This window comes from Chiloscyllium punctatum, chromosome 20, assembly GCF_047496795.1.
Source record: "Chiloscyllium punctatum isolate Juve2018m chromosome 20, sChiPun1.3, whole genome shotgun sequence".
Lineage (NCBI taxonomy): Eukaryota > Metazoa > Chordata > Chondrichthyes > Orectolobiformes > Hemiscylliidae > Chiloscyllium > Chiloscyllium punctatum.
This window is the reverse complement of record NC_092758.1, coordinates 35,453,575-35,478,215: the sequence shown is the minus strand read 5'-3', so window position 1 is coordinate 35,478,215 and position 24,641 is coordinate 35,453,575. Positions and strand designations below refer to the sequence as shown.

Genomic DNA, 24,641 nt, shown 5'->3' with positions numbered 1-24,641 from the left:
CTTTTGCTCAAAACGTTGATTTTCCTGCTCCTCGGATGCTGTCTGACCTGCTGTGCTTTTCCAGCAACACTCTAACCTTGACTCTAATCTCCAGCATCTGCAGTACTCCGCCTCCACCATGTTGTACAGTTAGTCCAGTTCACCATGTACATCTGCCAAGCTTCCAGAGCCGAAGGAATTATAGCCATTGCTGGCTACCCTCTGACACAAAGAATGCTCAGCTACATACAAGTTGCCAGAGCTCCTGGCATCATCCAACCAGATCCCTGAACAAAAGGGGCTTCACTCCCTGAAGTGTGCAACACATTTGTGACAACATGCAACAATTCCTGCAGGTATGTGGCTACTATCCAGGGAGCTGTCATTGCACTTATGTTTCATTCCAAGGTTTCTCGAATGTTAGCTGCCCTCAGCTCCAGAGCTGGCTTGTGGGTGACAATGGGTACCCCCACCTCACCAGAGGCCACAGCTAATGACTCCAGTGCACAACCCCCAGAGTGCACTGAACAATACAGCAATACCATCCATGCATTCACAAGGCTATCAATGAATACACAGTTGGTCTTCAGAAGATGCACTTCCATTGCCTGACCCCCCCAATACTTATCGGACTGATCTCCAGATTACTGATTGCTTGTTTCATCCTGTGCATCTCAGCTCAACAGCAGTGACAATTTAGAAGAGGGGAGATAGACCTGTCTCCTTGGATGAGGAAGAGGAGGAATCTGAAGGAGCCAACCTTGAAGATGAAAATGACAAGGTAGCAATAGCAGGAGTGAGACAAGATTAACAGGCCCAAAAGATCGTGACAGTGGCTAGACTGAACAGCAACTAATTTTGCAAGAACATCTGTGGGCACTCAAGTACTAGCCAATGTAGTACACAGGCATTCCTGTCATTCAAGGGAATTTGTGTTTTTAAAATAATAAACATTAAGATACTTTGATTGCTGATTCCCTTTGTTTAAAATTCATTTTTGTTGCCCCAATAACATTCTGACATTAAATTTCCTGGCCAGAGCATCAGTATAATGAAGGCATTTAGGGTTTTGGCAGAGGGGAGATGGTGCCACAGGGCACTAATGGAGTGTCCTGAGAGGACAATCCCAAAATGCAGATCAGTCACTCTTTCTCTCTGCCAATGCACAATGGCAGCACTGTTATCATTTGGTGGGATGGTACACCTGGTGGGAAGTTAAGATCCTTCAACTAGCCAGTGAATGAAAGTATCCATGAAGTGATGATCTTAGTGCATATTCAGCAGATACCAATAGTTCGGCTGGTCCCACCAGCAGTCCCCAGGGGTAGAATGTGCACAAATGCCGTAGTCACAGCATCTGACAGAACTTGAGCAAATTCCTCCGTACTGTGCTCCAGTCCCTGGCACCTCTGCCTGAGAGTCCCCTTCTTACCTCTGTTATTATTATTACTATTATTATTATCTCATTAATGGCTGAGTCCAGAAGATCATCATTTTCATGCGTTCAGAAGGGGCTTGCTCGCCACACCTCCTCTGACTGTGCTGTGCTCACCAGAATGTGACCCTGAGCCTGAATGGTTTTGCACTAGGGAGGGTGGAGAGCAAATGTCTTGATGATACTTGCAGTACCTCAGCTGCTTCATCTCAGGGGTGTGCTGTGAGGTGCTGTTAGCAATGGGCCTAGAAATCTTATGTCCCCAGTCTTGGTTTGGGAGTAGGATCTGAAGACTGTAGAGAAAAATAAAGACCTGTTAGTGTTGTCAGCCACCACCCTTACCCAAGGTTTAATTTAGGTGTTAGTGCTTAACATGAAGGCCAGACTATCTGTTCACACTAGAGGGATGTAGATATCCAATCTCGCCTTTAGTACAGACGTAATTCATTTGTTCATCTCTCAGCTCAGTGGCATCTTCCTTGAACAGGTTGAGGAGCCTTATATCAGGTATTCAGAGGCAAGTGACATCCTATACCTTACCCTTTTCTGGCTGGTTCACTACTGTAGGCTAAAGCACCAAAAATGCAACTTTAGAATATCAATTTCAACACTTCAAAAATAAAACCCACTTAAATAACATTATTATGCAACAGTGTGCAAACTACTAGTGCATGTCTAAGTATCAATTTTCTATTTAGTCCAGGTATTCCATTTTTAAAAAGGATGAAAAACATTTCCAGTAAAGACAAATTTCAAATAAAACTTGAAAACGCATTTTATAGTACATTCTCCGACAGTGTAATTTCAAGCTTCTGGTCAACTTCAAGTTGTTTTAGTTCTAGGAACTGGAATTGGCCGTCAACAAGATTATGGCTTCAAACTTCAAGAAAATGTAACTTAGTTTAAGCTAATTAAAATAGACAAGAGCAGTTACAGTAAAACAAAATTATAAAGAGCTCTTGCCTACACGTCAAATTTGGCCTGTGAGCTTCTACAAGCATCAGCCAAAAAAAAACATATATTGAAAACTCATTGCCTTCAGCTTTGTAATGCATTGAAAATATTGGCAAGGAGAGTAGCAAACAATAAGGGTAAGATGGAATTACGACTTCAAGAAGACACCCAAAATGTATGCAACAGTGTTCTAAACGTCAGAATACTCTATCTGGAAGAAGATTTATCAAAAACTGCAAGGTCTTTTCCAAAAAAAATTCAAATCTTTTCAAGTTGTACTGAGAATGGTTAAAATAGCTTATGCCATATGAAAAAAAAAGTTTATCATACTTTTATTATTAGTCTCTATAATTTAACAAAACCCTGATTAACATTAGCAAATTTATTTAGCTTAAGGTGAAGGGTCAAATACCATTCATGTGGGTTACACCTGCAACCAATCATCACCCTGCCTTTGATAATTAGCAAAAGATTCACTTGTCTAAGACCACATTTGTCTAAAATGAGAGCCTCGTGGCTTCGTTTCCTTTCATAACATAGACATATTGATACTTTAAGCAATGAACAAGACAAAAAAAAATTAACCTGAAAGATTACAGAATGAAGTCAGTAATTCAAAAAGCCTTGTTATCTCAACCAGGCAGAGGTGCAACTGAAGATGGACAGCAGACAATTCAATTATGCCAGTACAAATTGGAGTAAAAGCTTTTAAATGGCAATCAGGATAAAAGTCTGCATTCGGAAAATGCAAAGTCAACCGAAGTACCTTTCTGTGGTTAGAAAAGCACAATGCTGTGGATACTGGAAATCTAAAATAAAGAAAACATTGGAGAAACTCAGGCCTGGCAGGACCTGTGGAGAATGAAACAAGAGTTAGTGTTTTTGAGTGGAAATACTGAAACAGTAACTATTTCCTTCTCCACAGATGCTCCACAGTTGAGTATTCTCTGTGATTGTTTCAGCCTTGGCTGTCCAAGTTAACTCAACACAGACAAAGAAACAAAAACTGGTCTGCTCAAGACTGCACAGTTCAGCACCACACTACACTAGCATGCATCCTTTGCTCAATGGAACAAGTCAGCCTGTTGATGTCTTCAAAGACTCATACTTACAGAAAGGGACCAATAAGTAAAGAACATAGATTTAAAGTAAGTGGTAGAAGGATTGGATAGGAGAACAATTATCTTCACCCAGAGCATGGAAGAAAGTTTTGTAGCTTTCTGCTTGAAATGGTAATACATGCAGAAACACTACTGTATCTAAAACATGTTTGGATATGCAAACTGCTGCAAACCCCATGGATTGCAGCAAAATCCAGGGATTAGACTGGACAGCTCTTTCACAGCAATCAAAGACAATAGGCCAAATAACTCTCAGATACATTTCAGCCATGCATCATTTGTTCCAGGTGAGAAGAGTCAGGATGCCTCTGTTCTTTCTTCACTCCCTTAACTTTTTATAAAAAGGATTTGTTTGCTAATTCATTGGATGTTTAACTAGTTTATCACTCTGACTGTAAAGTTTTCCTTAAGTGTTTAAAACAGGAGCAGTACTTCTCATACTCATAACCAAACATAAATAAAAATAATAAGAACACTAACCCTTATGCATCCGACAATTCACAAACATTGCTACAGACATGTAAATTACAAATTGGAAAGATATATTAAGTTGTTTAAAATTCCAGAAAAGTCAATCATGAATGGATATGAATGATTTAAATAACGAAAAATTTAAAAACGTTGATGGAATACTTCTACTTGCCTTTCGAATGCTACCCATGACATACAGCTAATAAAAGAAGGCAGGGTTCAAGCCTGCAGGACTGACACTGGGAAAAAGAGAGAATGCTTCTCCAGTGTCCCTACAAGTTCTATTCCCTGGTCTGGAGAAAATATCACCCTCCCGCTCACCTCCTGAATAGTTACCCTAAGATTATCACAGCAAACCAATTCCAGATTAATGGCTTAGAGATGAATGGTTGGAAGAGTTCCTTTCACAGCCAGGATCCATTGTGTGAAGAAATAGCATCTAAAGGTTTAGAGCTGCCAGAGGAAATGGTGGAGGCTGGAACAATTACAACATTTACAAGGTATCTGAATAGGAAGGGTTTAGAGGCATATAGGCCAGATGCTGTCAAGTGGGACTAGATAAGGTTAGGATATCTAGTCAGCATGGACGAGTTGGACCGAAAGGTCTGTTTCTGTTCTGTATATCTCTATGACTCTACGACTCTAAAACAGCTGATATTTGGATACCTTATGAGTGGATTAGGGGCTGGAGTTACTTATAGTCCTCTAAGGGTATTGTCCTTGATGGATTCTCCTGGACAGCCTGACTCTCGTTAATGGAATTAGAATTTGTAGGCTACAGTTGGTCAAAGGTTCCGGCATAGAGGGAGGGAATGAGTAAGAGTGAATGAATGAATTTTTCAATATAAAACATGGTTTTACCACAGGTCCATAGAAGAGCAGCTCTGTTCCTGAACAATCTTAGCTTTTACAATTTTTCCATTGCCACATAGGCAAGGTTGGATTAGACTACATCCATCTCAAATTTCCCCAGCAATTTCAATCTTAAACCAAGAAGCATACTTAATCAAACATGTGCACAAGGTACATTACCTGTGATTCTGGAACTAAGGTTGTTTATGGGACCCTGAGAATTGTATGCAAGCTTACCTACAAAAAAAAGGTAACTATACAGGTCAAGAATAATTTATTCATATGGAGTCATTTTGATAATACATTATATAAGTACATCGTCTGTCTTGCCACATGTGCAGACAGAGTTTAATTTTTCAAACTCTTAATACATTACTAGAAAGCCAATGCATTCCACAGATGTATCACTTCGGTTTTATTTTCTGGCATGATCAAAATTTAGGAAGGGTTCTACTTCAGTGGCTACATGGATATTTATGATATTCACAGCCATTTCCTGCAAGCCTCAGATATTTATTTCCTATCACAAAATCCTGAAACAATTTGCCATGGGGAATAAAAAATCTAAAGACTGCTAATCCTTTTGAAATTCCCATGCTTGCAAAATGTCTGACTCCCCCTGCAACTGATGGTTTGACCAGTGATGGCGACGTGATATTCTAATGAAAGAACTTGAAGACAAACATTTTTCCTTTCACTCCCTCAGTCTGGCTCCGTTGGTATCACTGTCATTTCTGAGTCACATGGACTGGGCTCAATCACAACACTCAAGTTTGAGATTCCATTCCAGTACCTTTCAGAGGCGATGTGAAACCGTGGCCTGTGTTCTTTCTTGGATGGATAAAAAAATTCCATGGCAGTATTTTAAAGTAGTGCAGAGGAGTTGCCCTCGATGTCCAGAACATTCATTCCTACACTGCAACTGTGAACACACTTCAAAAAGCTCTTTATTGGTTGTAAAATGCTTTGAGATGTCCAAAAGTAAAGCATTATAAAATGCAAGTGTCTCATTATCAAGCTATGTACAACAGTTATTGTGACACCTAAAGAAAGCCCCAAGGTATTTCAGAAGCTTGCTAACATTAAGAGTCAAATATGAGAAGACTTTTTTTTAAAAACGTAACATCAGCATATCCTGATTTGTTCACAGATTACCTGCTTTGTCACAAAGAAACTCAATAGATTTGAATTAAAAATGTTGATAGAATAAAACACATTTATAAATCAGCCATACCTGATAACAGCAGCAGACTTTTAAAAAATTTTTCTTGTTCTGCATATTATTTACTTGGGATTGCATGTTAGTCGACAGTAATGACATTTGAGAAGGAATGTAGCTATTGATAATATCCATGTGGAGACCAAACGCTTTGACAAAGATTTTAGAATTGCAGTGACAGCGAGGATCACGTGGCAAGATTTCAAGTTTTAAGACTTTAACTGTAACAATCAAGTTCAAAAACAACATTGATTAAATCATAACTTTGTAATTTAAACCCTAGATTACTAAAACCAGTTTTAACTTTTAAAATGAGCAACAATTCCCCTCTATTGTTCCAATTTACTCTGTCTTTTAAATGGGCACTTCAGTCCCTGAGAACTATCTCAGAGATACACTCTGCTCTGGGTGACTTGCTTCATTTTTCCTTTTCTATCCAGATAATATCTAATCTCTGAACTGATTTTCAAAGTGAGGGTTACCCTGGAGATTCCTCCCTCTGAAGAAATCTAGGTGTATCCTCCACCCCAGTTTAACACCTCACAATCTAGGTATGTTCAACCTGAAAAAATGAGCTCCCCAAAGTAATTTTATCTGGTGAAAAAGACTGCCTAGCTGCCTTTCTCACTCAGACTCCAATAAACTGACACATTTCCATCAAGTTCATTGATATCTTAGAAAGGACTTTAAGGCAACATTACAACATTTTGCTATGCCATTGTCTCCATAGCACCATCTCCACAGTGAACCACATGGGTCTTGCAGCAAGTATAGTACGTTAAGTATCTATCCTTTAGCCACCCAATTCCATTCTATCATGAAATAAAGAGTTTAAAGTATAACCGTTTCCAAAATCAGATATTCCTCTCACAGCCCTGAGATATGGGGACTAAGACATAGGTAGCAGAGATGATTCTGTCAATGTCTACAAGTGTGAACATTTCACACCTCAGTAAACTAACTTGCTCCCCACCCCTACTTAACCTTATCAACCAAACTACCCAACTTGTCATCAGGTCGGATTCAGGGCTGGTCACGTTATTCCTCTAGTTTACCCTAAATAAAAGAGGTAGGCCCAAGTTCAAATTTAGATTAAAATGATCTCACAGAGCAGTATTACTAAAATGAGGAGGCAAAGTCAAAGCTGCTTATAAATATTCCACTGGATTCTAGAATTGGAGGTGAGAGGTGACTAGTTGTATAAAAGTTACAAATCCCAGCAGCTTCCTGTCTGAGGAGCAAGGAGACAGCCAGAGAGATGGCACAGGTATCAGACAGGTTGATAGAGCCAACTTAATGGACTTAAGACATTGATGCAAATCAATTAATCTGACCTGGTCATTCAATTCCTGCAAAATTTAAGACACCATTGTAGTGGTGCGATGGTAGTGTCCCTACCCGTGGACCAGGAAGCCCGGGTTCAATTCCACCTGCTCCAGATGTGTGCAATGACATGTCTGAACAAGCTCATTAGAAAAATAGGTGTAATTTTTAAAAAGGCTGAAATATTATTCAAGTATTTTCTAAATAAGTTTTTCTGCCTCTACCAACCTTTCGGGCAGCAAATTCAATACCACCAATATCAAAAATTCTCAATTCTCACTACTACAACTGCCAATTACTTTAAAAATATGTCCCTGTGTTACTGATCTCTGTTAAGGGAAGCATCTCCTTTCTCTATTATAGGTCTTCATAATTTGCACACCGCAATTAGAACTTTGTTGTGCTATGTCACATGGTCAGTATACCTTTACTAGACACATTCATGATGTCACCATTGTACCATCACATGTAACCTGAGGCTATAAAGGTTTCATACACCTTTGGCAAAGCGTTGGTCCAGTGGTATCATTACTGGACTGTTAGTCCAGACACCCTGGTAATGTTTCAGGGACCCAGATTCAAATCCCGCCATAGCAGATGGTGAGATTTGACATCAGTACAAGTCGTGAATTAAGAGTTTAGTGATGACCATGAAACCAGTGTCCATTGTCGAGAAACCTATCTGGTTAACTAATGTCCTTTCATGTGACTCCAACCCAATAGCAACGTGGTTAAGTCTCAACAGCCCTTTGGGTTGGGCAACCCTTAGGGATGGTCAATAAATACTGATCTAGCCAGCAATACCCACATCCTGTGAATGAATAAGGAAAGAAAAAAAACACAATTTTGCCTCAGATCACATGAAGCATGGCACCCTGCTAGAAGCATGAATTCTTCAACACTATGATATTCACACACAGCTTCCTATGTTTTACATCAAGTAAAACATCCTTTTGGAGGTATACTCATACCACTCTTAGTTTCTGGTATTTTGCAGAAATTAACCCTAACCTATCCAAACCTTTGTTCACAGCTATAACATTCAATTCCTGGAAATATTCTCACAACATCCTCTGTGTCCTCTCTAATATGATCCTTCCTGTAATGTGGTAAACAGAACTGTATGAAGTGTGCTATCTCCAGTATGCTGCTGACTTCATTTTTTTCTGCATCAAGATTCACGCAGTTTGGGTCCTGGTTATTGTACTGCATACAACTTTCCACTAGCTTTTCCTTCATGTTATGTGATGCTAGTAACCATCCAATCACCAAAGATCCTCCCCCCCCCCCCCCCCCCCACCAAGCCAGTTTACAGAGTATATCAGTTTCAGTCTTTAAATATATTAAATTTGCAGTCTTAAGTTTTGTTTGCAATGCTTAATTGTAAAGTAATTTGAAACAGAATTTTTAAAATAACTTCTGTTAATCTAATTTTGCCATAGCTGAAATAAAGACTTGTACAACATGTTGTGTTCCATTTTATTTCATCTACCATAGCTAGGTTAGAAAATAAAACTCAGCAAAACATGCAAGTATACGTGTGCTGAATCAGTCTTATTTCTTTCATATGAACATACCATTCAATATTTCGAAAATATGAATGTCTACTGGAGTCATAGAGATGTACAGCATGGAAACAGACCCTTCGGTCCAACCCGTCCACGCCGACCAGATATCCCAACCCAATCTAGTCCCACCTGCCAACACCTGGCCCATATTCCTCCAAACCCTTCCTATTCATAAAACCATCCAAATGCCTTTTAAATGTTGCAGTTGCACCAATTGTTGCAATTGTTGCCCCTTAGGTCTCTTTTATATCTTTCCCCTCTCATCCTAAACCTATGCCCTCTAGTTCTGGACTCCCCGACCCCAGGGAAAAGACTTTGCCTATTTACCCTATCCACGCCTTTCATAATTTTGTAAACCTCTATAAGGTCACCCCTCAGCCTCTGATGCATCAGGGAAAACAGCCCCAGCCTGTTCAGCCTCTCCCTACAGCTCAAATCCTCCAACCCTGACAACATCCTTGTAAATCTTTTCTGAATCCTTTCAAGTTTCACAACATTTTTCCGATAGGAAGGAGACCAGAATTGCACACAATATTCCAACAGTGGCCCAATCAATGCCTTGTACAGCTGCAACATGACCTCCCGACTCCTGTACTCAGTACTCTGACCAATAAAGGAAAGCATACCAAGTGCCTTCTTCACTATCCTATCTACCTGTGACTCCACTTTCAAGGAGCTATGAACCTACACTCCAAGGTCTCTTTGTTCAGCAACGCTCTCTAGGATCTTACCATTAAGCGAATAATTACTGTTAAGATTTGCTTTCCCAAAATGCAGCACCTCGCATTTATCTGAGTTAAACTCCATCAGCCACTTCTCGGCCCATTGGCCCATCTGATCAAAATCCCATTGTAATCTGAGGTAACCCTCTTCTCTGTCCACTACACCTCCAATTTTGGTGTCATCTGCAAACTTACTAACTGTACCTCTTATGCTCCCATCCAAATCATTTATGTAAATAACAAAAAGTAGAGGACCCAGCACTCCACTGGTCATTGGCCTCCAGTCTGAAAAACAACCCTCCATCACCATCCTTTGTCTTCTATATTTGAGCCAGTTCTGTATCCGAATGGATAGTTCTCCCTTTATTCTGTGAGACCTAACCTTGCGAATCAGTCTGCCATGGGGAACCTTATCAAACGCCTTACTTAAGTACACATAGATCATATCTACCGCTTTGCCCTCATTAATCCTTTGTTACTTCTTCAAAAAACTCAATCAAGTTTGTGAGATATGATTTCCCACGCACAAAGCCATGTTGACTATCCCGAATCAATCCTTGCCTTTCCAAATACATGTATATCCTGTCCCTCAGGATTCCCTCCAACAACTTGCCCACTACTGACGTCAGGCTCACTGGTCTATTGTTCCCTGGCTTGTCCTTACTACCCTTCTTAAACAGTGGCACCACGTTAGCCAACGTCCAGTCTTCCGGCACCTCACCTATGACTATTGATGATACAAATCACTCAGCAAGAGGCCCAGCAATCACTTCTCTGGCTTCCCACAGAGGTCTAGGGTACACCTGATCAAGTCCTGGGGATTTATCCATCTTTATGCGTTTCAAGACATCCAGCACTTCCTCCTCTGTAATATGGATATTTTGCAAGGTGTCACCATCTATTTCCCTACAGATTATATCTTCCATTTCCTTTTCCACACTAAATACTGATGCAAAATATTTCCATCTATGAAGAGATATGAATGACCCCAGTTTTATCCAATAACCCTACCAACCTTTTTAACCGGAGATTTTAATGTTTTGTCTTTCGATTATAGACTATTTATTAGGTGCAGAATTGTTGAGATAAAGCTAAAGCTTCACCTTTACTCCTGGTATATAGTGAAGATATGTCTTAAATGCAAAAGGAATATCAAAGGGCAGTTTAATTATATAGGACCAACATCCTGGAAATAATTTTCTGCAATGCTGTAAAAGGTGTATATTTCCATGAACAGCCAAGTTACATTCAGTTTAACAGTATGTGCTACTGCAGCTAGTGCCAATTCCAGGAACAAGAAATATCGGATAACATTCAAGGGCATATATTTAAGGTGAGAGGGGCAAGACTCAAAGAGGACCTGAGGGGCAATATTTTCAAAGAGGGCGGTATATATATATGGAATGAGTTTCCAGAGGAGGTCATAAAGATGGGTGCAATTACAACATTTAAAGACATTTAGACAGGCACATGGATAGGAAAGGTTTAGAAAGATATGGGCCAAACACGAGCAAATGGGACTTGTTCAGTTTAGGAAACCTGGTTAGCATGGATAAGTTGGACAAGGGACCTGTTTCCATGCTGTATGATTCTATGTCCCATTCTGAATGACATTGATAATTAGAGCCAAATTTGATACTTGATCATATACGCCACATATGCCATTAAGACTTTGAAACACAAATAATTAATAAAGTTCACAACAAACAGAAGTAAGAAACGTTTTTTAAAATCTAACTTTGCTTGAAGCTATAAACAATTCAGTCAGTTAAAGGTCCACTGGCAAACTCAACCCTCCAATAACTTGTCCATTCTGAGCAGAAAAAAAAATTAAGTTTCCTCTAATGACTCCAATGAGCTGAGTTCAATCTTTCCTTTTGCTGCAGACTCCTATGCTCAAACAGGAATCAAGAGTACAACTAGGTGCAGTTCTTCCCTCCATCACAGAATACTGCAGCTGGATGTAACACGGGTTGAGATTAGTCAATAAGGCAAGATGCATGGAGCTCATCAGCCAATAGCAACCACTAATACAAATGAGAGAAGATTTTCATTCCATTGGTTTTAGTTAATTTTAGATCCAAAAGCTAGAGGTTCTCCATTGTATAAAGCTTTTCAGCTACAAAGAACCTTTAGGCTGATTTTCCAATAAGTTTTACCACAAATAAAAATCTCAAATCACCTGTTTTCAGACTTAATTTTTCACTGTAATTATCAAGATGAATTTCAATCTCACGTTCTTTTGATACAAGACATTATTCATTTCATTCTAGTGACTGCTGAATGATTCACTCAAAGCTGTGCAGAGAGACTTGTAGCTGCTCATCAAACCCAAATAATAAAATTCTGAATTTCTGACAGAGGGAAAAAAAACAATGTTTGTTGAGAAGGTTACAATTAAGCCATGCTAACTATTTTACATTACAAAAATACTGTACCTGGTTAAAATTCTTGAAAGAAAATTCTTTAAAAAGGGCATCCCGGTCTTCAACTTGCCCCCATCCAGCTGCTTTTAATTCTGGAAGAAGTTGTTCCCTTTCCTCTGGAGTTAACCACTGGGACTGTGAAGCCTAAAAGAACATCAAGCACAAGGTATTATGAGCATTGCCTACTTCGTCAAGTTTACAGTAATTTATTAAACCAAAATGGCAAATGTTGTAATAGTAATTTATAAAGATATAAATAAGAATGTTTAGTAACATTAAGGATTGTGTATAATGAAAAAGAAACAACATAAAATGACATTCCATTTGAACCTTAATGCCATGTTACCTTCTTCGACATGACAAGGAAATGGTTTCTCCACCACATTAGGCTTGAGAAGAAACTAAAGTCTCACACTGCCAACACTGCAATTAATTAAAATATTCACCCATTGCAAGTATCTGTGCGAAAATAAAGTGAAAACAATTCATCACAGCCCGATTATATCCGGAGGGAAGAGAGGAACCAAACGTGTATGCCTCAGCTGAGCAATGGAGAAGAAGCATTGGTGAAGGACTGAGATCAACTGTTTCAGAAGCTGGATTATAGTCAAGGTAATCAAAGAGGAAAACAACATTACAGTTACAAGGGATGCCAATGGTATTTTAGACTGCAGCCATTTCAATGCAGTGACACAAGCAAAATCCTGATGAAGGATAATTAAACAAGAAATTGCAGGAAAGATGGGCACAACTTTGGAGGAGAAAACTTATTCAACTACTTTAGAAAGGAAAATAACTTAATGTGCAAATCATAACTTTTATTAAAAAGGAGAGCAGTAATGACAACACAATGCCCAAGGAGATGGTCTAGCTTACAAAGTTAGCGTGCATTCAGATATTTTACACTTATTAAAACTGTGAATTCACATAAAACTTTAACAATTAAATAAGGTTATGAATCATTTTTTGCATGTCATGGACATATTTGACAGAGCATGTAAATGATTCAGCAATAAAAGCCTTTGCTCTGCTGCATTATCTTAAAATCACCACAAGATGGCATAATCTTAAACAGAATCCAACTTAACAAACTTGCAGCTCAATAATCCAGCAGCTTCAGGATCGCCAGACCATGGGAAATCAAGTGTCCATTACAGTACCCGGAGCTCCTGGCCTGTGCCATCCTCCAAAAACATTCCATGGAATGTAGGCATCACTGGCTGGGCCAACAATTATAGCCCATTCCTAACTGCCTCTCTCAATGCCCTGCAATAAACACTTAGCCAACAAACAATGGCCACATCGGAAGTACTGTGGGAGCCGGATCACAGATGGGTATTGGATAAAACAGAAGTTCAAACTGTAAAATTGACTTCTCAACCTAGAACTGCCTGTAAGTGACAGCTTCATACCTTCAAAATCAAGTGGACTCAAAATTTTGACTCTTTTGAAATCACAATGTATCACAGAATGCTAAATTTTCACAAATATGTTTATTATTGGGTTTCAATATAATGTTGTCTTTTCATCTTAATTACTGAGGTGGCCAAATAAAGCTTAATACAGAAGAAAGTGAGGACTACAGATGCTGGAGATCAGAGTTGAGAGTGCAGTGCTGGGGCAAAAAAAACAAGTCAGGTAGCATCTGAGGAGCAGGAGAATTGACGCTTCGGGCAACAGCCATTCATCAGAAAGCTTAATACAGTCAAGTGTAAAGTGTTCAATGGTCATTGATTAACTGCAATGTCTTAATCCAATTTCAAATGCATCTAGTTAGCATGAAAACAGTGGATTTGTGAAAGATAGAACCTGGGGTTCAAACAATGATATAAGAGAGAGAGAGATAGCCACTCTGTGTAATCACAATAAAAAAACAGATAGAGGCCATTCAGTCCCTCAGGCCTGCTCCACCATTTAATAAAATTGCCATTGTTCTGATTATAACCTCAAATCCATATTCCCTGAAATTAACCCCCAACTCTGCAATCCTGCCTGCTTACCAAGAATCCACCGATCTCAGCCTTAGAAACATTGAAAGGCTCTATTTTCACAGCCTTTTCAGGAAGGGAGTTCCAAAGACCCACAACACACACCAAAAGAATGAAACTTGCTTCATTTCCATTTGTTCACAGTCACCTATGTTAGATTCAATATATTCAGCAGTCAGTTAGTATTTTCAATTAGTCAGATGCATGTATGTAACATACACTAACATCAGTAAGCACAGAACCCAGATTACATGTGCAAGTTTGAGAGTTACTAAACAAAGAGACCTTGGAATGCAGGATCATAGTTCCTTGAAAGCGGAGTTGCAGGTATATAGGATAGTGGTGTTTAGAATGCTTTCTTTTATTGGTCAGAGCATTGAGTATAGGAGTTGAGAGGTCATGTTGCAGCTGTACAGGACATTGTTTAGACCATTTTTGTAATATTGTGTGCAATTCTAGACTCCCCCCTATAGGAAGGAGGTTGTGAAACTTGAAAGAGTTCAGAAAAGATCTACAAGGATGCTGCCAGGGTTGGAGGGTTTGAGCTTTAGGGAAAGGCTGAATAGACTAGGGCTGTTTTCCCTTGGAGCATCAGAGGCTGAGGGGTGACCTTACAGAAGTTTATAAAATCATGAAGGGCATGGAAAAAGTAAATAAGGCAAGGTCTTTTCCCTGGGTTGGGGGGGGAAGTCCAAAACTAGAGGGCATAGGCTTAGGGTGTGAGGGGCAAGCTTTAAAAGGGACCTACGGGCCAACTTTTTCACGCAGAGGGTGGTGCATATATGAAATGAGCTGCCAGAGGAAATGGTGGAGGCTGGTACAATCACAGCATTTAAAAGGAGGGGTACATGAATACGAAGGGTTTGGAGGGACATGGCAAAGTACTGGCAAATGGGACTAGATTAGTTTAGGACATCTGGTCGGCATGGACAAGTTGGACCGAAGAGTCTGTTTCCGTGCTGTACACTATGACTCTATATTTTAGCTGTCTAAATAGCTCATATTATTAGTAAACTTCAAGACACCTGTCTGAGCAGGAACCAACTCTTTGTAGTATGTGTTATGCAGACTAACACATGGAAAATCGTAAAGTGCATCAGGCATCTCCCTCCAAAAGGGCAAGGCAGTAGGGTTTAATTAACTCCTGAAGTACCACTCCATGTGTGTGAGGGAAAGTGAGAAAGCTCCGTAAACTACTCTCAACAATTTATCCAAACAATTAGAGATTAAAGCCAATACTGATCAATCAGGAGTAAGAAGGGTAATAATTTGGATAATTGTGTGGGAGCCTAAGCATTGTTCCAGACCAAGAATGAACAAAATTTGATTCTGCACCCAATCAGATTTACTCCTTTTGAAATGGGAAAGATGACATTTATTTAGAGTACACTGTACCTTTTGTGTTGTAGCTTTTCAGGGTTAACAGCATATTAATTCTGCAGTCTACAGGTCACTCATCTGTATGTTTCTTTGAATTATTCTATTTATTTTACTTTCCATTTAAAATAGAGCATTCTTTATTTTTTGTCAAATAATAATATTTTTATACTTAAATATTTAAGTTCGGTGCAACATTGGACAATAAATGCCATCAATTCTCATTTGTAAATAAGTTTAAAAGGATAGTATGGAATTAATAGCGAGTGTACAAGTTTGTAACAGGGGCTGAAGATAATGACTTTATTCACACATGCTTGGATATCAGACAGTCCAGAGACACAGTAAGAGTGGAATGGGGGAGGGCAGGCAATGAAGAGATAGTTAAACATCATCCTAATCAGCCAAAGATACTGCAAGACTACAGATGCTGTAGCAAAGCAAATCACATATGGAAGGAAGTAAGAAGAATAGATCCTCAAAAGGATAGGCTGCTGTAGGAGAAAACAAAACAATTATTGAAAATAATTTGCTTAAGATTAGACAGGCAAGAGTGGAACAACTAGAAAGCAGAAGAGGTCCCTTGGAGAAAAACGCTGTGGTTGATTGTGTCCAAGGCTGTAGGGAGGCTCCACAGTCATAGAGAATAGTCACTTCTCTGTGCATCAGTTTACACAAAAAAACCACAGCATCACAGCCAAGGTTGACCCCATCCTAACGTCGTGTTGCATTTCGATCAGCCATCCCAGCAAAGACTAGGAACGGCAGAGTTGTTGTGCACAGAAGTACTGAAACTAATTGTCGACTTCCCTGGCGTTATTATGGCCCGGGTCAGTTCATTCAGCAGTGACTGGCTTGTAAAGCGTTTGAAGTTCTGGCCAAGTTAGTGTCTGTAGTATTAAACTGACAGCCGCCAGTTGAATACCATCAAGTTATCTACAGCCCACATGCAAAACAAATATTGAAAATAAAAGCCAAGGATGCAAAAGAAAAGTTCCTTCACCCGTGAAAATGTAATCTATATTAAACCAGATTCACAGGGACTTCTCTACGAGACTATCCGAGGCCCTCGTTTTCTCTAAAGGCACTGACGATAGCGGAATGCTGCGTCCGCACTCCCACAGTGACTGCAACATTGAACACAATGTGCATTCAGTCCGGTACCTACCATTTTTGAAGACAGTCTAAGGGAAGCAACACTAGAGTGCACGGAAAGGAGACTATGCAGCACTCTGGGCCCCGCCGTATGGCTGAACATTAACCAGCTCATCGCTCTCCTAATAACCCACGGCCTCCCCCTGCGTTCTGCCTTCTCCGAGCAAAGTCCTCAGTCACGGACGGGACGTCCAATTTCCTTCTCGAAAAATACGTAAAATCAAAACAGTCATTAGTTACCAATGGTATAAAATAAGATTCGTTTTTTTAAAGCGATCGGGTTGATTTCAAAGACAGTATATCGTTTCCTCGTCCCTCTAGAGGGAGCAAGTTGCGTATTATGTCCTTTTGCTTCGACCTGGGCTGGAATGATTAACCATATGATCCCACCTCCCAACAACAGAGACGAACGTCCAGCACCTTTCACCACACCAAGAGAAACACGAAGCTACTGGGTCAGCTTTTAAGTATGACTCGAAATGTGTACAACTTTAATAAGCCAGCGTTAACCAAGAAACAAATTATGATATATTATTTAGTTGTGGCCTTCATGTTTTAATTTACAAGTAAACAGCGCTGAACAGAAACCCCGAATTAATATTCCCTTTCTGATCCTCAATTTACCAAAGCCAATACCTCTGAGCCAGAGGCCTTGGTTCAAGTCCGACCTGTTCCAGAGGTGTGCAATAATATCTCTAAACAGGTGGGTTAGGAAAATGTGTTTCATTTCTCTTTCCATCTGGTTGAGACCATCTTAACTGGACACAATCCAAAGTTGCCGTCCATACAACTACATATAAAACATTTCCAAAATGTCATGACGGGCAGCACTTCCTGAAAAAATGTCAAGCTATTCTAAATGTTGTGTTATACTGCTGCAATGGAAGAAAAGGAATCAATAGCCTTTTTGGGTCATTCTCTCCATTTACATGGTGGACTGACTTCAGTATTAGGTGAGAGTATTTCTCCTGGAATCTGCATTAGGATTGCTGTTGTTTCTTATTTATGTCACAAATTTGTTTTCAGTTTGCAAATTCAATCCAGATCTATCTTATTTGCAGCTAATACTAAATGAAGAGAATCATCAGAAGCAAAAGAGCCAGTTCATAGAGTGTCGACAGAAAACATTCTTCATCTTACTGGTAATCTTTCGACTCGGAGACAATTAAGTGGTCAACTCTGTGTTAAACATTGCCTAATGTGGCTCCGGATTCCCACTGCACATGAATGTCTACTTGCTGCAGGGGAAGGGAGTGTACTGAGATGGTGTCAGATTGATTGGCCTGTCTCCACTAAGCCCTTTTCTTAGCCAGCTGAGCTTCAGCTTTACCTGCCTGTATCAATGTCAATGGCAACATCTGCCATAAAACCTAAGAAACAGGAACTGAGAAGGCTGTTCAGCTCCTTGAGTCTGCTCCACCATTCAATAGTATCATGGCTAATTCCACATCCACTCTCCTGCCCTTTCCCCATAACCTTTGATTCCCCAACTGATAAAGAATCTGTCTCAGCTTTAAATATACACCAGCACTCTACCTCTACAGCTCTATGTGGCAAGGAGTTCCAATGACTCATAACCTTCTGAGAGAAGAAATTCCTCCTCATCTGAGTATTAAATCAGCACCCCTTTATTCTGAGACTCTGCCCTTTGGTCCTAGACTGTCCCATGAAGGGAAACATGCTCTAAGCATTTACCTTGTCAAGACCCTTACAAATCCTATATGTTTTACGGTGATCATCCCTCATTCTTCAAAACTCCAGAGAGTAGAGTCCCAACCTGTTTAACCTTTACTCATAAGACAATCCCCCCCATATTAGCGATCATCCTAGGAAACCTTCTATGTACTGTCTCCAATGAAACAATATCTTTCCTTAAATAAGGAGACCAAAAGTGCTCACGTTTTACAGTTGCAGGAAGATTTCCTGCTCTTAAACTCCAACCCTCTTGAAATCAGAGCCAACATCCCATTAATGTTCCTGAATATCTGTTGTATCTGCTGCTCATTTTCTGTGTTTCATGCACATGTACCCACAAATCCCTTTGAGTTGCAGCTTTCTGTAGATTTTCTCTATTTAAATACTATTTTGTCCTTTTGTCCTCCCAACTTCACATTTTCCCACATTATACTCCATTTGCCAACTTTTTGCCCAGTTAATTAACTTATCAATTCCTCCCTGTAAATTGTATCCTCTCTGAGCCTGCCTTTCCATCAATTTTTGTGTGGTTTGCAAATTTGGCTAAAGTACATTCACTTCTTTCCTCCAAGTAATTAATATACATTGTGAATAACTGCAGTCTCAGCACTGATCCCTGTGAAACCCCACTAGACATGAGTTACCAATCTGAAAATGAATCCTTGATCTCCGTTCATTGTTTTCTGCCCATGAGTCAATTCCCCATCTATACCAATATACTACCTCCAATACCATGGCCTCCCATGACAACTTTTTTTAAAAATCATTTTGATTTATTATTGTCACGTGTACCTAGGTATAGTGAAAAGTTTTGTTTTGCATGCAGTATTGGCAGATCATACCATACAAAATACATTATGGTAATAGAATAGAGCAAAGAATACAATGCATTGGCTGCAGAGAAGGTGCACAAAGAGCAAGATCAACAGTAAATTTGACAAACGATCTCTCAACATCTCATTAAATTTAAACCAAAGTCACATTCCTCTGTCAGTCATTGATATGGATTCCCCTGGTTCTTGGATTGCTGATTAAAACCAATAGCACCTCAGAATTAGAGGAGGCTTGAGGTCATAATATTCTTTAACTAAATCCGAAAAACTCTTGAAAGGTTTTTAGTATCTGGTGCCTCAATAACCAAATAACTAAAAAGTCTGCAGGTCCACAAGCTGTCAGGAGAATTACTCATTGCTTTTCATTTGCCTGGAAAAAAACGTCACATTCTTTCTGCATACTGGGCCCAGTCTTCCACAGCAGGATTGAATGAGTCAATCTTCTTGAATAACGGCATGATGCCAGAAACGCTCACAGCACCTCAAAGACAACTGCTGCGAGTGAATTTCTTCAGGACCATGCTTTTCTCTTGTCACCACTGAAGTAACTTCACGAAGGCTGGTATTCTACCACCAAGTCACCCTTTATTTACAGTCCATGACACTGATCCAGCTCCCTCAAAGCCAGCTCCCAGAATGAAGAGGATGTCTGACACTGTCAGCCAGGGATCCCTGATTGGACCAAATTAACAGCCCCAAAAGAACTCATATTCTATGAGGTCTATCTGGCTGACTTCATTATAATTATAGACAATAGACAATAGATGCAGGATCCTAGGATGCAAGCCATCAGGGCTGACGGACTTGTGTGTCTTAAGTCCTGTTAGTTTGTCCAATACTCCTTCTTTAGTGATGGTGATGGTATTTCATTTCTCCCCTGTATTCTTTAGTATTAATGAAATGCTTGAAGTATCTTCCACTGGAAAGACTGATGCAAAATATCTGTTAAAATTTTCTGCCATTTTCTTGTTCTGCAAAGCCATCTCCTCAAATTCATTTCCCAAGTAGTTTATGTTCACTTTGACCTCTCTCTTCATCTTTATATATTTAAAGAAGCACTCATTGTCAGTTTTTATATTCTTCACTAGCTTGCTTTCATAGTTTATTTTCTCTAACTTCATTATGTTTTTGGTGCTCCTTTGCTGGATTCTTACCTTATCCCAGTCGTTGGGGCTGACATTGACTTTGGTCTTCTGGTATGCTTTTTCTTTCAACTTAATACTCTCCTTAACTTCCTGACTTAGCCATGGTTAGTTTACTGTTCTATTAGAATCTTTCCCCCATAATGGGATATATTTTTGGCTTATAGTCATGAATTACCTCATTAAATGTGTATAACTACTTGCTTATTGTCATTCCTGCTAACCTATCCACCCAATTCACTTTAGCTATCTCTACCTGATTTCATTGTAATTCCCTTTAAGTTAAACTCAGTTATTTCCAACCTGAATTTCTCACTTTCAAACTGAATACAAAGTTCTATCCTGTTATGATCATTATTTCCCAGGGGACTTTTATTCTAAGGTAATTTATTAAGATGCCTCATTGCCACATCCAAGATAGTGTACTTTCTGGTTGTCTCCATGACATATTGCTCTAATAAACTATCCCTAATTAATTACATGAATTGTCATTGCTATGCTTTCCAAATTGATTTACCCAAATCAACATGAAGATTAAAGTCACCAATAATTATTGCTTTATTCCTTTTACAAACTCCTATTAATTGTTAATTTATAGATTTTCTCACGAAGTGGCTGTTGTTTGGGAGTCTATACCCTACTTCAACCAATGTCTTCTTTCCATTGTTGTTGTTTAACTCTGCCCAAATAGACTCAACATCATTGAAGCCTAGATCATCTTTCACAACTGTCCTCATTTCATCTCTTATTAACAACGGCATCCCACCATCCCTCCTGTCTCTTTGAAAGATCAAATATCCCTGAATGTTAAGTTCCCAGTTTTGATCTTTTAATCATGTTCCTATGATGGCGATGAGATAATATTCATTTACCTTGATTTGCATTGTCCATTGTCTACGTTATCTCAAATGTTCATGCATTAAGACATAAAGTCTTTAAATTTGTTCTATTATCAAATTTCCCTACACTTTTATGGTTCCTCAGTACAATATGACATTCACACATTTTGTGCCTATGTGTTATTTAACAATCAATTCCATTACTAACCTGCAATTCTAATATTTCCTTTACTTTGGATTTTTTAAATTTTCCATGCAACTGAACCTACCGTTCCACTATTAAGTTTGAAACCCCATCTAGAGGCCTAGTTATGTGATGTGCTGGAAGTCTGGACCTTGGCATGATTTAGATGGAGCCCATTCCATCAGAACAGTTCCTTACTTCTCCAGTACTATTGCCAATGCCGCAGCACGGTGGCACAGTGGTTAGCACTGCTGCCTCATAGTGCCAGAGACTCAGGTTCAAGTGGGCAGCACGGTGGCACAGTGGTTAGCACTGCTGCCTCACAGCGCCAGAGACCCGGGTTCAATTCCCGCCTCAGGTGACTGTCTGTGTGGAGTTTGCACATTCTCCGCATACATGGGTTTCCTCTGGGTACTCCAGTTTCCTCCCACAATCCAAAAATGTGTAGGTCAGGTGAATTGGCCATGCTAAATTGCCCGTAGTGTTAGGTGAAGGGGTAAATGTAAGGTCTGGGTGGGTTGCGCTTCGGTGGGTCGGTGTGGACTTTTTGGGCTGAAGGGCCTGTTTCCACACTGTAAGTAATCTCCTCTAATCAATGTCCTGTGAATTTGAAACTGTTTTTCCCAAACCAATCTTTAAACCATGCATTTACCTATTTAACCATATTGACCCTATGCCAATTAGCTCATGGCTCAGGTCGTAATCTAGACATTATCACCTTTTTGGTTCAGATTTCTAATTTAGATCTTAGCTGCTTGTGTTCCCTCACCAGAACATCTTTCCTCATTCTACCTATACTCTTGGTGCCTATGTGGACCATGAGATAATTGGATCTTTCCCCTCCCACTCCACATTCCTCAGCAGCTCAGAGGAGATAGCCTGAACATGGGCAACACGCAGGCCACACAGCCTTCAAACTCAATTCTGGCCACAAGAGAACTCTGTCTATTCCCCAATTACTATATCCCCGATTAGAATTACGTTTCTCTGGCCTCTTGACTGGCCATATTCACATCTCATTTGCAAGTGCCGTTCTGGTGGAGATATAGATTCTCAGCAGATGGTGACCAAATGGCTAGCTCACCAGCCAGAAACTCTTTCAGTGGACTGCTGTCATCCATCTGATGAACATTAACTGAACCAGCACAGACAGCATTAACTTAGCACTGAGTAGATGCTGATGGACGTAGTAGTAACCTGGAAGATCTCTGCATTGGTGACTCATCATGCCAAGAGATGAGGGAATCACAAATTGTATGTGAATGGAAAAATATCAGCTTAAATTTAATGAAAGACCATAAGACATAGGGGCAGAAGTAGGATGTTCAGCCCATTGAGTCCGTTCCACCATTCAGAGATCACAGTTGATTGATAAGACTCAACATTAGAGATGTACAGCATGAAAACAGACCCTTTGGTCCAACTCGTCTATGCTGACCAGATATCCTAATCTAATCTAGTCCTATTTGCCAGCAACTGGCCCATATCCCCATAAAACCTTCTTATTCTTGTCACTCGGGTGTTTTTCATATCTTCCTGGTGGTGGAAATTGAATAAAGATTTGTGCACTTTGTGTCTTTTCACTGTGTCTCACACCTGCACACACACACCATGGGTGCAGGGGATAAAAATAAGCACTACCGCACTTAGGTGGTAGTGTGGGGGTTTAAAAAAGAAGAAAAAAAGAAAGAAAAAGAAAAAGAGAAGAAAAAAAAATAAAACCTCTTATTCTTGTCACTCGGGTGTTTTTCATATCTTCCTGGTGGTGGAAATTGAATAAAGATTTGTGCACTTTGTGTCTTTCACTGTGTCTCACACCTACACACACACACCATGGGTGCTGGGGAAAAAATAAGCACTACTGCACTTAGGCGGTAGTGTGGGGGTGTAAAAAGAAAAAAAAATAAAACCTTCTTATTCATATACCCATCCAGATGCCTTTTTCTTGTTGTAATTGTACCAACCTCCACCACTTCCTCTGGCAGCTTATTCTATACATGCAGCACCCTCTGTGTGAAAAAGTTGCTTCTTGGGTCCCTTTTAATTCTTTCCCTAAACCTATGCTCCTCTAGTTTTGGATTCCACATGGTGAAAGGACTGCTTCTGCTTACTGCAGCGGAACTGCACCAGACTGTCCCCACCACCCCCCCTCCCCCAACCCCACCATCGCCCCCTCAACCACACTCCCCACCCAGAATCAACCTGGTGAACATTCTCTATATTGCATGCAATGCCATTATATTTTACCTTAAATAACAGCACCAAAATCGTTCACAGTATTCAAGATGTAGTCTGACTAGTTCCTTATATAGTTTTAGCAATCCTTCCATTTTTTATGATTTTGAGGTGCCGGTGTTAGACTGGGGTGTACAAAGTTAAAAATCACACAACACCAGGTTGTAGTTCCATAGGTTTATTTGTAATCACTAGCTTTCGGAGCACTGCTCCTTCATCGACTGGTCGTGGGGTATGCTCCACAACCACCTGATGGAGCAGCGCTCCAAAAGCTAGTGCTTCCAAATAAACCTGTTGAACTATAACCTGGTGTTGTGTGATTTTTAACTTCCATTTTAATACAGCATTCCCTTTAAAATAATGGTTAATATTCCATTTATGCACAAGGAGTCCCAAATCCTTCTTTCTCCATTTTAATAATATTCAGCTCTGAATAACGTCTGGAGATGGTTATAGAAAGATACAAAAGTTGGCAAAATAATCTCTGATGAGACAATGTGAACATACATGTAAACAAATAAACTAGGCCACTCAGCCCTCGAAGCCTGCTCAGCCATTCAATAAGCTCACGGCTGATCCGATTTTAACCTCAACTCTACATTCCTGCATGCCTTTGGTAATCTATCTACTTCTACCTTTAAAATATTTAAAGATTCTGCATCTACTGCTTGCAGAAGGGAATTCTAAAACCTCACAACTATCAAGAAAAAAAAGTTTTCTCATTTCTGTTAAGTGGGCACCCCCTTATTTTTAAACTACGACCAGATTCTAGATCCTCATACAAGAGTGAACATTCTTTCAACATTCACTTGGTAAAGTCCCCTTAGGATCTTTTGTTTCTATTAAGTCACTCCTGACTGTAAACTTCAGATATTGCAGGCCTCACCTATCTAGCCTTTCTGACAATCAAAAATGTTAGTTTCATGGTAATCAGTACATTCTTAATTCCAGATTTCTTTTACTGAATTCAAATTCCACAAGCTGCTGAGTTTCTGGATTCATAGTCTAGCAATAATATCACTAGCTAATAGCCTTCCCTCTAGTGATAGTTATTGTATTTGTTTGCTCTATGCATCACCGCCATTGATTATTTAGCACTTTTAGAATGCTGTGTCTTTCATCA

The 24,641-nt window shown here is 39.7% G+C and overlaps 1 protein-coding gene across 1 annotated transcript in view; it reads right to left on the bottom strand.

Moving 5' to 3' along the window:
* LOC140492033 (pterin-4-alpha-carbinolamine dehydratase 2-like) overlaps positions 1 to 17,037 on the bottom strand; it is a 65,406-nt gene extending 48,369 nt beyond the window's left edge. The window contains exons 1-2 of the mRNA XM_072590681.1: positions 16,604 to 17,037; positions 12,083 to 12,214 (exon numbers count right to left, since the gene is read on the bottom strand). Coding sequence (XP_072446782.1) covers positions 12,083 to 12,214; positions 16,604 to 16,705 — 234 coding nt within the window. The 5' untranslated portion in view covers positions 16,706 to 17,037. The remainder of the gene's footprint in view (positions 1 to 12,082; positions 12,215 to 16,603) is intronic.
* Positions 17,038 to 24,641: the final 7,604 nt, after the last annotated feature.